Consider the following 15,570-nt stretch of genomic DNA (forward strand, 5'->3'; position numbering starts at 1 on the left):
CACTCGAGCGTCGGAGGGAAACGAAAAGGATCGTGGGTAAAGATTGCCGTCCCTCCTGGCCAATGGGATGCCAGGAAGATGGCGCGGTGATAGCCAATGGGAGAGAGGCTCTATGGCGCCACTTTCAAACCAATACACAAGATGTTTACGTTCGGTGGAATTTGGGAGCTGCGAATCCGGCGCCTATTTTTTCTTTTCATATCCTGAATTTTCTTTGTAACTACAGACTATTTTTCCGAGGAGGCTTTTTGTAACCTGAATTTTTTGTTTATCACAGACATTTGTAAGTCGAGGTACCGCTTTAATCTTAGCTCGTTTGTTAATGCACGCAAACTGTATTTTATAAAGTTATTATCACAGTACTTGTAATAATTCTGATATTGAGAGTACAACAAATCAGCTACACAGCTAGCATTCTGATATAATGCTAAAATAATACAATGAGTATCACATTACAGCTAGCGCCGCCTATTGCCGGTATCATGATATGGCTTTATATGGCCGGTATAAAAAAAAAATAATATTCTACAGTATCACAAAAGGGTGTCACAATATGACCTAATATCACAATACAGCCGGATCGTGGGTAAAGATTGCCGTCCCTCCTAGCCAATGGGATGCCAGGAAGATGCCGTGGTGGTAGCCAACGGAGAGAGGCTCTATCGCGCCACTCCTGCCTGTTGACATCTGGGATAGGCTCCAGAACTCTCCCTGCGACCCTCGTGAGGATAAGTGGTGAAGAAAATGGATGGATTGATGGATTCTGAAAGTAAAACGCTTCGAAGAAAGTATTCATTGTCTCCAGCCTGTATTTGGACAAACAACATTCTCACTACCCGAAATTAAACGATCACGCGGAGGAAAAAAAAACGTCCGCCAACACCAGGAAAGATAAAATATTGACACGATACTCTTATCACATATAATAGATGATTTATACGAGGGCGTCAAAATGAAGCGGTTCATTATTTTCCAAAATATCGACGCAATCGTCAACATACACCGTATCGATAAAGTGTCGCGTGGCTTTTATCTGGAAAAAACAGCGATAATAACTTTGGCGCCGGCGCTGAAAGGAATGACGACGTGAGGTAACAATAATTCCGCGGGAAAAAAAAAAAAAACACCAAGCAACGCACGTAAACACGTCTTTCCAAAATAAACAATACTCGCCGCAATGATGTCAGTACTCAGCGGCTCCTTTGTCGACGGCGATAAGCGCGTGGAGTTTGTTATTTTGCCAGCCCAACTAAATCAAAATCACGCCGGCAAACAGGCGGTGTACTTTTGAGATAAGACACAAAGTAGCGACTACTTGTGAGTGAGTCATTTGGGTCGCGTTTGCATCAACAGAACGAGGCGCTTTTAATCCCGCCATCCTGTAACGCTGCCAGCCGGAGCGCTTTTCGACGAGAGAGGGATCCTATTATCCGTGTCTAAGGTAGATGTGGGTCGCGCGGCGTACGGACGTCTCGCCTCAACCTCGCGTGACCCGCGGGTCGATGGAACGCCGCTAATGCCGCGAGGGCCGAGATGAAAATCTTCCCGGGGGCTTCTCGGGGGAAGCCAGGAACAAAGACGTCGGCTTTCGGCACGGAAAACGCGCATTTTTGTAAACACGAAAGACAAATGCCAGTCTTGTTATTGTCAAAAAAAAAAATGCCGTGCATGTTTGTGTGTGTGTGTTTTTGGTTTTTGTTTTTTTTTTTCTCGCAAAGAGCGGAAAAAATATTTGGTCATCGATGAAATGAGGAAAGAAAATGTCACCAATCAAAGTCACCTTTGGGAAACATCAAAGACAAGAGTTAACTTAAAGTAGGCGTTTTCAGAAAGATCAAAGACAATCTCGTCTTCAGTTCCGCTTATAGAACTGAATTCTTATGAACATCAAAGACAATGTTTTAATGGCCCTAAGAAACACTTGTTGTAAGCTACAAAAAAAAAAATAGACATCAATGGAAAAAACATTTTTTTGCCAATATTTGCAATTTCTTCTTTGAACCGCGATTGATGTTGTGCTGAACATCAGATACATTTTTTTTTCTTCTTGAAAAACATTTAGACTTCAATTAAGCTAACATTTCTCACAACTAATAGTACAGTGGTGCCTTGTTTCTTGAACACAGTCCGAAAACCAAAATGTTTGAAAACCAAAGCACGTTTTCCCATTACAATGAATGGAAAATGAAATAATGCGTTCCAAGCCTAAAAAAGTTTTTTTAACTGATTTTTTTTTAGCTTTTTCTGATAATAAACTGCATAGTAGAAATACACCTATAGTTTAAATCCTTTAGAAAATTAAACATTTAAGAAATATATTTATTTTTTGCTGAAAATGTATGCTTTAGCCTAGTAGAGTATGGTAAGCTGGGAGCGCAGAAAAAAAGTCACTACCGGGACACGCCCGCTTGCAGAGGAGTGTGTGGGTCAACTGGTTGCGTCGCGCGCATTACGTCTTTTCCGTTTTTTTTCGGGGGTGCGTTCGAAAGCACAATAACAAATCGTCGTAGGTCAGGTGGTAAAAGTTCGAATACCGATTTTCGTTTAAAAGTCAAAGCAAAAAACATCACAAAATTTTCATTTGAAAACCGAGGTACCACTGTATTTAGTTTTCAATTAACGTATTATATATGTGGTAGCCACTGGTGGTGTAGTGGTACACACACACGGACCTTTGGTGCGGGCAGCATGGGATCGATACCCGCTGAGTGTTAATGTCGATATCTGCCCGGCAACTGACTAGCGACCAGTTCAGGGTGTAGTCCGCCTTTCCCCCGAAGCTAGCTGGGGTAGGCTCCAGCTTTCCCGTGACCCTTGTGAGGATAAGCGGCTTAGATAATGGATGGATGGATGAATATTATGTGGCGGCACGGTGGCTCAGCTGGAAAGCGTCACAGGTCTGAGGTCCCAGGTTCAATCCCGAAACCACCTTTGTGGAATTTGCCTGCGTGGGTTTTCTCCGGGCACTCCGGTTTCCTCCCACATCCCAACAACATGCAGGGTTAGGTTAATTGAAGATTCTCAAATTGCCCGTAGGTGTGATTGGGAGTGCGGTGGTTTGTCTCTATCTGCCCTGCGATAGGCTGGCAACCAGTTGAGGGTGTGCCCCGCCTCTTTCCCGTTGACAGCTGGGATAAGCTCCTGCATTCCCGCGACTCTCGTGAGGATAAGCGGTGAAGAAAATGGATGGATGGATTCTGTAAGTAAAAAGCTTCGAAGAAACTGTTCATCGTCTCGAGCCTGTATTTGGATCACCAACATTCTCACAACCCGAAATTAAACGATCACGCGGAGGAAAAAAAAATGTCCACCAAAACTACTACTGCCCGTTGACAACTGGAAAAGGCTCCTGCATTCCCGCAACCGTTGTGAGGATGAGCGGCTAAGAAAATGGATGCGCTTTGTAAACAGTGAAGAAAAGTGGAGTTTCAATGACCCCAACATGAAACTTTTGCAAAGATACGAGAGAGAATTTAGTCTTGGATTAACCTTCCATTTTCCCAAACATCAATGACACTTAGCCTCCGATGAACCGCTAATACGGTCCGGTAAAGTCGTTTTTTTTTTTGTTTTTTTTTTTTTGCGGCAAAACGATGCCCGACACCTGGAACTCGGCGGCCCTCCAGAGAAACGTCGGCGGCGTTCTGGCGCCAGACGTTTCCCCCTTCCCCGTCGGCCGGAGACCAACGTCGGTCGTCTGCACTCGCCGGCTCCCAATTTGCGGGACAAAGTGCTGCCTCCGCGCGACGACAACAGACCGTGTCATAACTAATTTGGCTTATTTTCATTGGCGACACATCAGAAGGTGGATGAGACAGACAGGAGCAGCCTTGATAAAAAAAAAATAATAATAATAATAAAAATCTAACCTTGCGCTAGCGGCCTCTTTCCTCCCACGGTCGCGTTCGCTCACATCTGTTAATAACGCGCATTAAATCAGGACAAATTAGCAACGTCTGCGCACGAGTGATGGACGCGCTGTCACCGGGCGAAATAAACAAACTACATGAAGGGAGGACGGGATGGCTGCTGGATCCGCCGCCGCAAAGCCAGCCGGCGGCGGTGCGCGGATAAAACCCCGAAGTGACTTGTTTTCGCCAACATCAAAGACAGTTCCAGGTCCTCGTCGGGATTGAAAAGGTGCGCTCTTGTCAGGATCAAAGGCGATTTAGTCTTTCTTGTACCTTTGTAAACATTGACAGTAACGCAGTCTTAAGTGGACGCACACGCTAAAGATAACTAAACAACAGCAAATAAATAATTGTAAATATCGCTGACCGTGTAATCCAGGGGTCGGAAACCTATACCTGGCTCGGAGCCCTCATAACGACATACAGTACATGTGATTTCTGTCGCGCTAGCAACGCAAATGACGCAGAGACAGTTTGTCCTAGTGGGGCTGCCGTAGTCGACTGTCATGAGCAAGGCTTGGCCGGGCCACTGCTCTGGGCGGCGGCAACTGTCACCGGTCGCAACTGTTTCACATTCGGACTGTAATCAGACAGGCGTTTTTTTGTCACTGGCGTTTGCCAGTTCGTTGCTTTGTGTTAGTGAGTTGCATTCACTGCCTGTAGGACTCTACACTTCTACGTGTAAGTTGGAGTAATCCTAGTAGCAGCGATTCTGTGCCCTTTTGTTTGATCCTATCCTGTTGAGGTTGTTGGTTGGTTCCAGAGTCATCGGACCTCGCTGTACGACTTTTGGATCCCGCCTAACCTAGCGTTTCTGTGCTGGAATTTCTCTGTCTCCGGAATAAATCACATTGAACATCATGCCTCTGTCTCGAAGTCCTGCATTTGGGTCCGGCCCCTTACCGGAGGTTCCTGACGGTCCACAGGCTTCGGGTGGAACACCGATCGACTAATTATGGAAAAAACTTTTGACAAAGGTCGCTCAAAGAACAAAAAATGAGGAGTATCGAAGTTTTCAACTAGAATGAACAGCCTTTGTGGGGAGGGAGCGTTTTGCTGCGTGTCTACGTTCACACATGGGGAGTACGCCGCCAAAGCATTTGTCCTCGATGTTGCCGATAAAACATTTTCCCAACTTCGCGTAAAAACAAGGTAAACGGATAAAAGTCATGCCTTTGTCGCCAAGAACCGTTCACCATCGTACCACCATGATCACGATAAACGGACGTATGAAGCACCAGAAATCGCATTAATTATCAGACTTATTGGAGTCTCAAAGCGTCGCTCTTACATAAACGCTCAAATACACCTGTAAATAGTGACATTTTAAAATATTCGGCCTTTATGGCTCCCTCAGCCGAACGGGTTCCCGACCCCCCCCCCCGATGTAGTCCGAGAACCAAATGCTACAATTACCCCGCAGCTAACCGAGCACACACGGCTTTTGTCAACATCAGAGACGAGATGCCGTCTCGAGTGAGCCGAGCAGATGTTTTTGCAAACGTTCAAAACGAACAAACCAACAATTAACGCAACATATTGAGATGACTTTTGGTCAACTTCGAAATTTCAATGAACGTACGACGGAACGACGTTGAATTTTTAATAAGCCAGCTGTCGGTTTGCGCTGCGTTATGCTCCCCGATGCGTCCGATTGGATGGAATTACGTATTTTGCGTCATTTACGCACCCGAGGCCTTCGCTCGTACAAATGTTTTCGATTTATAGACTACTTCTTGTGGAGTTTTGTAGCAAAAGGTGTAAAATATGTGCAATCGATAGGGAATAAAAAAAAAAAAAGAGATGATCGCTTCAAATGTGAGAGCGCGGCGCTCGTGTCGGATCAGCTCCAGCGCCCAATAAGCAGCTTAGGAAAGCCCAGAACACATGACGGGGCGAATCATAATGGTAGTCGGATAACCTTCTCTCTTTTTTTTTTTTTTTGACAGCCTTTCCCAAGGCGATCTGACAATCACCCACACAAAAGTAGGAAGTATCGTTTTCTTCACCAGCGAGAAGGTGGAAGAGTTGTCACTTACAAAAAGTTTGCAACCCCGCAAAAACACTTTGAAAAAAAAAAAATAAAAAGTTGGCGGTGACGATATCTTGTCATTTTTAGGGGACAGGCGTGAAAGGAAAGGAAACCAGATCATAATAAGGAATGAGTAATGTGACAATTTTTGATGGGGAATGTACTTTGGATACTTGCGTGGGGGGGAAAAAATAATGGAGACGACCGTGACTTCATACTTGGGGGATGGCTCGGTATCACAGGCCGGCTAACTATTATCGGTCTCTACGGGGAAAGGATCCTGGAACTACCTGTCACGAGACTACAAGTGCACCAAAGACTCAAGATGACCCGGAAAACCTGTTAAGACCATCAGTACTGCTAGCAATAGTCATATCGGCGTCCCACAGGGTACCATTCTTGGTCCAATGCTTTTTAATTTGAGATCAACAATATGTCGCCGCTATCGCTAACGCTCTTGCTCATTTTGTATGCCGACCACGCCGTTGTGTATATTTTTAACTCCTTTAATCACACTGCCCTCTCTACGTTTCAAACGAGTTTTAATAACTTTCAAAATGCTCCTTTCCAGGCAGATGTATGATTGAAAATAAGCCGAAATAAGCGTATGCTCTTCAACGGAAACCCCACGCAAACCGAGTCGGGCTTTTACGGGTTTTGCCGTTCTTCACTTGGTACAAATAACTCGGAATCCGGCTTGACGGTTCACTTGGATTTGAAACCGACATCAACACTCTTCTCTCGATAGTTCGGAGCAGATTAGGCTCGCCCTAAAACCGCCCGAATCGCTTCTCGTTAAATTGACTGCGGTCCCAATCCTACAGTAGATTTTGGAGGTGTTCAATTGAGGAAAGAAAAATCAACGCTCTTCTTCATGCATCTAAAACTACAAATCAGAATGTTTTTCTATATTCTCGCGGATTTTGGCAAGGCACATGGCTCAGTCCGCCGAAGTTGTTAGTCATCCTGCATTTGGGTGATAGCTTTGGACGCAACAATTCAAATCCGACCTCAAATGGTAACGATACACTGAAGTGTACAGTTTTTATTTCTGGCATTTCAATTTGCAACAGGGTTGCGGGTGAAGTAGCTTCAGCAGATACCCAGACTTCCCTTCCCCAGCCACTTCTTGCAGCTCTTCCGGAGGGATCCCGAGGCTTCTCAAGACATAGTCTCTCCACCATGTCCCGGTTCATCCTCGGGGTCTCTTTCCGGTGAGACATGCCCGGAACACCTCATCAGGGAGGTGTCCGGGAGCCATCCGAATCAGATGCCCCAGCCACCTCATCCGTCTCCTTTAAATGCGGAGGAGTAGCGGCTCTACACTGAGCCCCTCCCTGATGCCCGAGCTTCTCACCCTATCTCTAAGGGAGAGCCCAGACACCCTTGCAGAGGAAACTCATTTTGGCCGCTTGTGTCCAGGGTCTTGTTCTTTCGGTCACGACCCACAGCTCGTGCCCATAGGTGAGGGTAGAAACGTAGGGGGAAGTAGCTTCAGCAGGGATACCCAGACTTCCCTTTCCCCAGCCACTTCTTCCCGCTCTTCCAGAGGGATCCCGAGGCCTTCCCAAGCCAGCCGGGAGACATAGTCTCTCCAGGTGTCCTGGGTTGTCCTTCGGGTCTCTTTCTGGTGGGACATGCCCGGAACACCTCACCAGGGAGGCTTCCGGGAGGCATCCGAATCAAATGCCCCAGCCGCCCCATCTGGCTCCTCTCGATGCGGAGGAGCAGCGGCTCGACACTGAGCCCCTCCCTGATGCCCGAGCTTCTCACCTTATCTCTAAGGGAGAGCCCGGACACCTTGCGGAGGAAACTCATTTTGTCCGCTTGTGTCCGGGATCTTGTTCTTTCGGTCAGCACCCACAGCTCATGCCCACAAGTGAGGGTAGGAACATAGGTCGACTGGTAAATTGAGAGCTTCACCTTTCGACTTTGTTTGCCCTTTACCACAACTGTGGTACCACGGATATATTTCCATGAAATACTTTCATAGTTTGACTTAAATTGTACGACTCATCCCCATTCCGTTGCATCACATGAGAAAAAACAATTTCCAATATTGATAGTTACATAAAAATACTGAAATCAGCATCTCAAGACGCGCTAGAGTAAGTGCAACTCACATTAGCGCGTCATTACTTCTGCTCTACGGCTACCGAGAGTGACTCAGCGCTTCTTTCCCTGACATTTTGCAGGAATTAGCCCGCCGCGGTTGCCCACCAGCAAGGCGGTACTCCGCGCGGCGCCAGCGTGACGAAGCGAGGCGAGGACGCCGGCTTATTAACGAACTCAAAGGTTAACGCGCGGAGCAAGCCGGACAACACACAAAGACAAGTTGCCACACTAAGAATAGACAAAGACGAACATAGAGTAAGTTTCTTTCGGCTTGTCCCTTTCGGGGTTGCCACAGCGTGTCATCTCAGATGAACGCACATATATGTTTGGCACAATTTTTACGCCGGATGCCCTTCCTGACGCAACCCTTCTCGGGGAGTGGAGGCCCCCAGTGGGATACGAACCCACAACCCCTGGTTTACCAAACCAGTGCTCTAACCACTGAGCTACAGGGCCTCCAAAGACGAACATAGAGTAGCGATCAAAAACTTCTACATAGAAAAGCCTTATCAAAATATGAACTGATTTATGATACCGTGACCCTGACATGTTTACGATACCAGAAGTATGCGAAAGACTGACTTTTGTTCTTGGTGTAATCATGATACTAGCCACATCGTACGTAATACAATACTTTTGATCATGGTCGTATCACAACAGCAGCTGTATGCATATTGGTTGTAGTCTGATGCTCGTTGTATTGTGATACTAGCTAACTGGTGATACTGGTTATATTGATATCGTAGATAGTGTTGACGCTATATTGTAACAAATATGTATGTTTGTGATGTTAAATGTATCTGACTGACTGACTTTTGGTCCTGGTTGACTTACGATACTAGTTGCATCCTGAAACTAGTTGTACTGTGATACTAGCAGTATCAACTATTGCTAGCTGGCTTTCGGTCTTGGTCAAATCGTGACTTTAGCTGCGTCGTGATTGAAGTTGTATGCTGATACTCGTTATATAAAGATATCACACGATTTGTGATACTGGCTGAATTCTTATGGAATCTCATTCATGATATTAGTTTTGTCCTAAAACTAGTTGTACTGTGATACTAGCAGTATCAACAGCTGCTAGCTGACTTTTGGCCTTGGTCGAATCGGGACATTTGCTGTGTCGTGATTGTAGTTGTAAGGTGATACGAGGTGTATAATGATACTAGATGATGTGTGATATTGGCTGGAATCTATTTTGTGATACTAGTTGTATGCTACTCAGTCATATCCAATACTAGATTGATGAATACTAGGTGTGTTAAGTTTGAGTTTTGGCCAACTTTACATCACTATACTAGTTGTATTTTGATACTAGCTGCTGTATGATACTAGTCTCATTTGTATACTTTCCGTATTATAAACTATTTTATATCATGATACTAGATGATTTGTGTTACTGGCTGAATTTTTATGGAATCTCATTCATGATACTCGTTGTATCCAAAAAGTAGTTGTACTGTGATACTAACAGTATCAACTACTGCTAGCTGACTTTTGGTCTTGGGCGAATCATGACATTAGCTGTGTCGTGATTGTAGTTGTAAGGTGATACTAGGTGTATAAAGATACAAGATGATGTGTGATACTAGCTGTATTCTTATGGAATCTCTTTTGTGATACTAGTTTTATTATGATGCTAGTCAGTCATATCCTGATACTAGATTTATGTATAATAAGTTGTGTTGAGTTTGAGATTTGGCCAACTTTGTATCACTATACTAGTTGTATTTTGATACCAGCTGTAGGACGATACTAGTCTCATTTCTATACTTTCCGTACTATAAACTAGTTTATATCATGATACTAGCTGATTTGTGATACAAGCACATTGTGAAACTAGTTGTATCTTGATACTCATCATATCGTGACATTAGCTGTATCACCTGTATCTTGATACTAGTTGATTTATGGTCCTGCTTGCAATATGCTAGCCGCATCGAAAGACTCTCTGTATTGCAATACTTGCCCTATCAAAATACAAGTCACTTTGTGACGCTATTTATATCCTAATCATCGCTGATCTGTTATACAGTACTCACCAGTCGCCATGATATGTTTCATGTTCCTTGTCGTATTATGATTTTTGCGGATACTGTAGTTGCTAATTTATTTTAATGTCCTGCTCTCGTATTATGGTACTAGCTTTACTGTGATATTCGCTGTATCGTGACACTAGTTCATATGTGACACGGGCCATACTGTGATAATAGTCAAATTGTTAGCTTTTTTCAGAGATGTATCATAATACTCGCTATGTTTCTTAGTTAGTACATCTAATTACAGTTGTGATGTTTGACTATGAATAATGCATGCAAATGCGTGATTCATAACGAGCCAGTGGCGAAGGGAAAACTGGTGGGCGGACTTCCTCGCGCGCTCGGCAATAACCACCAAAACTACCGGGGTGGTGACACGGGGATTTGAACTCAAACGCCATACGTCCATCCATTTTCTTTGCCGCTTATCCTCAGGAGGGATCGCGGGGAGTGCTGGAGCCTATCCCAGCTGTCAATGGAAAAGGAGGCGGGGTACACCCTGAACTGGTTGCCAGCCAATCGCAGGGCACATCGAGACAAACGCCCGCACTCACAATCACACCTATAGGCAATTTAGAGTGTCCAATTAATGTTGCATGTTTTTTGGGGTGTGGGAGGAAACCGGAGTGCCCGGAGGAAACCCACGCAGGCACGGGGAGAACATGCAAACTCCACACTGGCGGGGCCGGGATCGAACCAGGATCTTCAGAACTGTGGGGACAACGCTTTACCACAGCCGCCTGTGTACAGTTTCTCCCGTGCTTGCGTGGGTTTTCTCCGGGCACTCCGGTTTCCTCCCACATCCACCCCAAAAAACATGCAACATGAATTGGACCATCTAAATTGCCCATAGGTGTGATTGTGTCTGTTTCCATGTGCTCTGTGATTGGCTGGCGACCGGTTCAGGGTGTACCCCGCCTGCTGCCCCTCGACAGCTGGGATAGGCTCCAGCACTCCCCGCGACCCTCGTGAGGATGAGCAGCAAAGGAAATGGATGGATGGATATAATGATACTTTGCGGCGTTATCCTCCCGTAGGGCTCCGCCAGTGAGCTGAACCGGGAGAAAGCCATCGTTGGTTGCGCATCGCTCCTATTTGAGAGCATTTATTTCAATATGTACACATCAGCGGGCGAGACAAGGAAAGTAATTGCGGCACGGGCGCAGATGTCTCACGGTTAAGCGTCGTGCCGACGTAAGAGCTTAATTCCAGTTTGAAAGAATAAACGGTCCGAGTTGTCCGACGTCGACGCCGGGGAACTCGACGTGATCTGGCACGTTCCTTTTGAATCAGACGCGGCACATTTGTTTTCATAACGGAAGTTCAATTTGCGGCCCACTACATTCTGTCAAGGTATCGAACGCGGAAATGCATCATTAATGGGCGGCTGTCGGGTCAAAACTGGAGGTAGCGGCTCACTGGGCAGAGGAGAATTCCTTCCCCTCGTTTCTTTTTCTATCCCCGAGAGAACGCCGGATAACTCGTCTCCCGTCCGCCGAATTTGAACCGAACGTGTTCGGCGCGAAGGGCTGAGAGGAAAAAGGAGGTCGGAGCGCGAGCGCGGAAACAAACAAAAACCGAAAAACTTTGGCCCCCGGTAGCGAATAATAATCGGGAATCTGTACAAAAGCGAGCGTACGCTCCATTCGTCGGATTGCGTTTTCCTCACCGTTTGCTCTTAGTTCACATGATTAAAACATCAGAGAGAGAGCAAATCGGGTTTTGGTGGAGGAAAAAAAAAAGACATTTTTACAAAGTTATTCATTTGTTATACTGGCCACACTCTGACACTTGCTGTACGGATGTAGTGGATACTACTAATATGCAGATATTCTGTGTATAGAGATACTAGTATTCGTATCCAGGTATTAGTCATGTCCTGATGTTGACTGAATCCTGATACTAGGATCTTGATTCAAGTTGTACTGCCATACAAGTTGTTTTTTTGTGATACAGTACGGGCAACAGTAGTTTCATCGAAATATTAGCTGTATCGTAATACTTCTTATTGTGGTGATCACTGTATCGTGATGATAGTGTTATTATTTTTAATTATACATATTGGCGATATTGTAACTAACTGTATCGTGATACTGTCCATACTGGCATCGTGAGACGACCTGTATCCTAATATTGGAAGTATCATGATACGTGTTATGTCATCATCGGTATCAAAGATGACCTGTGATGCGGGCCATGTTTGTATAGCGGCTGTATTGTGATATTAGGTCATATTGTGACACCCTTTTGTGATACTGTAGAATATTTTTTTTTTTTTATACCGGCCATATAAAGCCATATCATGATACCGGCAATAGGCGGCGCTAGCTGTAACGTGATACTCATTGTATTATTTTAGCATTATATCACAATGCTAGCTGTGTAGCTGATTTGTTGTACTCTCAATATCAGAATTATTAGAAGTACTGTGATAATAACTTTATAAAATACAGTTTGCGTGCATTAACAAACGAGCTAAGATTAAAGCGGTACCTGGACTTACAAATGTCTGTGATAAACAAAAAATTCAGGTTACAAAAAGCCTCCTCGGAAAAATAGTCTGTGGTTACAAAGAAAATTCAGGATATGAAAAGAAAAAATAGGCGCCGGATTCGCAGCTCCCAAATTCCACCGAACGTAAACATCTTGTGTATTGGTTTGAAAGTGGCGCCATAGAGCCTCTCTCCCATTGGCTATCACCGCGCCATCTTCCTGGCATCCCATTGGCCAGGAGCGACGGCAATCTTTACCCACGATCCTTTTCGTTTCCCTTCGACGCTCGAGTGTCACCGAATCACACGTTGTCATGCGCTAGCGCTTATTGATAAAGTACAACTTTTTTGTGAGTTTTTCATTTGTGATTTTTGCAAGTTTATTCATCTTTCTTCACCACAGGCCCCAAGAAATTCGTACGTATATTTTCTCTCAGCTGTCAAACGTTTGCCTCCACCTCCATCCCCCACGATGCCTTTTGCCTGTTACTCAACCTCCTCTTCGCATTATCCATCCATCCATTTTCTTTGCCACTTATCCTCAAAAGGCTCGCGGGGTGTGCTGGAGCCTATCTTAGCAGTCAAGCTTAAACTTTACCGTAAGACTAAACTTACAACAAAACCGTATACATTTATCCAAACGACAAATAACTTTTCCTAAAAAAAAAAAAAACGCCACTAGCTTCATGCTAAAACACAGTGGCAAACTATATTCACGGGCTAACGAAACTAGCATGACCGTTGAGGTAGTAGTAACCCTAATCTTGAAACACAAGCATGGTGCAAAACATGTAGACGGACAAATACAACAATACTCAAATGCATATATTCTTTATCCTCTGCAACAAATGCAGCCTCCTGAGCAGTTGTGATTGTCTAGTTCTAGTCTTTACGTATGCATGTATTATACTTCCCCCTGGTGGCCAAAGCAGGCATGCCGGAAAGAACCACGTCATCCATCCATCTATTTTCTGAGCCACTTATCCCCACACGGGTCAAGGGAGTGCCGGAGCCTATCCCAGCTGTCAACGGGCAGGAGGCGGGGGACACCTAGGGGCAATTTAGAGTGTCCAATTAATGTTGCATGTTTTTGAGGATGTGGGAGGAAACCGGAGTGCCCGGAGAAAACCCACGTAGGCACGGGGGAGAACATGCAAACGCCACACAGGCGGGTCTGGGATTGAACCCGGGACCTCAGAACTGTGAGGCCAACGCTTTCCAGCTGAGCGGCTGAGCCTCCGTGCCGCCCCCTCCGAAGGTAAATGACCATAATTTTTCTTCTTCTTCACATGATGCACTTTGAATGCTTATTTTTTGGGTGGGGGACTTGAAACAGATTAAGCTGTTTACGTGGAAAAAGCGCTTCTACTTGAGAAAAATGTACATTATGAAATGACTTCCGGAACAAATTAATTTGCTAAGTAGAGGTGCCACTGTACATGCAAACTTTGCCCCCGTTAGGGATGAATAATTGTGAATTCATCCACACACGAGTGCTCTCTCCGTCTCTCTCGCTCTCTCGAGTGCTGGAGACCACAAATTCAATGTTGAGGCTTTCTCACAGTTTGCAATATTTAAAAATGCATCATGAGGCGCAAAGCAAGCTTTGGTACAGAAAATACAATACAAGACAATAAACCAGTTCAAAAAATAATGTTTGCCAATCTGGCGAACGCCAAGATGGGCAAATTGTCACGGCACGGCACGTGTGACAATTTGATGACCGAAAGCCGGTCAAAACTTAATACCTGCTGGAAGCTGGTTGAACTTTTGGTGCAGCTGGTCTAACGCAATTTTGGTCGAATTTGATGGAGGTGCAGGCAAACGGACATTCGATCAAACGTGTCATGTCATTATCCAAGCCGCTAATCCTCACAAGGGTTGCGGGGAAGCTGGAGCTTATCCCAGCTAGCTTCGGGCGAAAGGCGGACTACACCCTGAACTGGTCGCCAGTCAGTCGCAGCGGGAATCGATCCCACGCTGCCTGCACCGAAGTGACTTGGATCAGAGGTATCCATCCATCCATTTTCTTCGCCGCTTATCCTCACGAGGGTCGCTGGAGCCTACCCCAGCTGCTACATCCTGAACTGGTCGCCAGCCAATCGCAGGGCACATAGAGACAAACGGTCGCACTCACAAGCATACCTAGGGGCAATTTAGAGTGTCCAATTAATGTTGCATGTTTTTGGGACGTGGGAAGAAAGCGGAGTAGCGGAGGAAACCCACGCAGGCACGAGGAGAACATGCAAACTCCACACGGGCGGGGCCGGGATCGAACCCGGGACCTCAGTACTGTGAGGCCAACGCTTTACCAGCTGACCCACCGTGCCGCCCTGGATCAGAAGCATTTCATTCATAAATTTGTGAACAGCGCACACCGAACCCTTTAATTAATTGAACACAAACGAGCATTCACATTGGCACCTACGGACAATTTGGTCTTGAACGGACTCAACGCACGCAAACTGGAGAAAGGAGAATCCCGCTTGGACGCGTCGCTGACCTTCTGGAGGTCCCGCCGCGTGTCGAGTTCTTTCAACCCGACCGAGCGTGCCTAAAAGCGCACCGTAAAGGACAAGGACTTCCAGCTTGTTAATTATTTCAGCGCGCGACTCCACTTTCACTTTCAGTGCTTTTCCGAGGTGAAATCCCACATTTGCCCCGAGGGCTTTGATATCCCTTCGCCGTGCCCAATGTCGGGCTTGAAATAAAGTTTGACTGCGCGCTCTTCTTGATCCTTTCTTCAGAAAAGGTCAGCCGGCTACAGCGCGCCGTAGTTTCTCGGGTGCACGGCGACGTCGGTCACGCCGTGGACCTGCGTGAGCTGCCGGCAGTGCAGGGACGCCAGTAATTTCCTGGGCCCCGGCAGCGTGGGGACCACGTGCTCGGTCAGGGAGACGGTGGCTCGGCTCCCGATGTCTCTGAAGGGCGGCGGGGTGGGGTGAGTCCAAAACGAGGAAGTGGGGGGGAGGGGAAAAAAA

At 45.9% G+C, this 15,570-nt stretch overlaps 1 protein-coding gene across 2 annotated transcripts in view; it reads right to left on the reverse strand.

Moving 5' to 3' along the window:
• Positions 1-12,698: 12,698 nt before the first annotated feature.
• The window catches only part of LOC133503189 (protein-glutamine gamma-glutamyltransferase K-like), a 45,343-nt gene continuing 42,471 nt past the window's right edge, over positions 12,699-15,570 (reverse strand). For both annotated transcript variants that reach the window (XM_061824512.1, XM_061824511.1), the window contains exon 14: positions 12,699-15,510. In XM_061824512.1, coding sequence (XP_061680496.1) covers positions 15,351-15,510 — 160 coding nt within the window. In that variant the 3' untranslated portion in view covers positions 12,699-15,350. The remainder of the gene's footprint in view (positions 15,511-15,570) is intronic.

Source organism: Syngnathoides biaculeatus, chromosome 7 (genome assembly GCF_019802595.1).
Source record: "Syngnathoides biaculeatus isolate LvHL_M chromosome 7, ASM1980259v1, whole genome shotgun sequence".
NCBI classification, from domain to species: domain Eukaryota; kingdom Metazoa; phylum Chordata; class Actinopteri; order Syngnathiformes; family Syngnathidae; genus Syngnathoides; species Syngnathoides biaculeatus.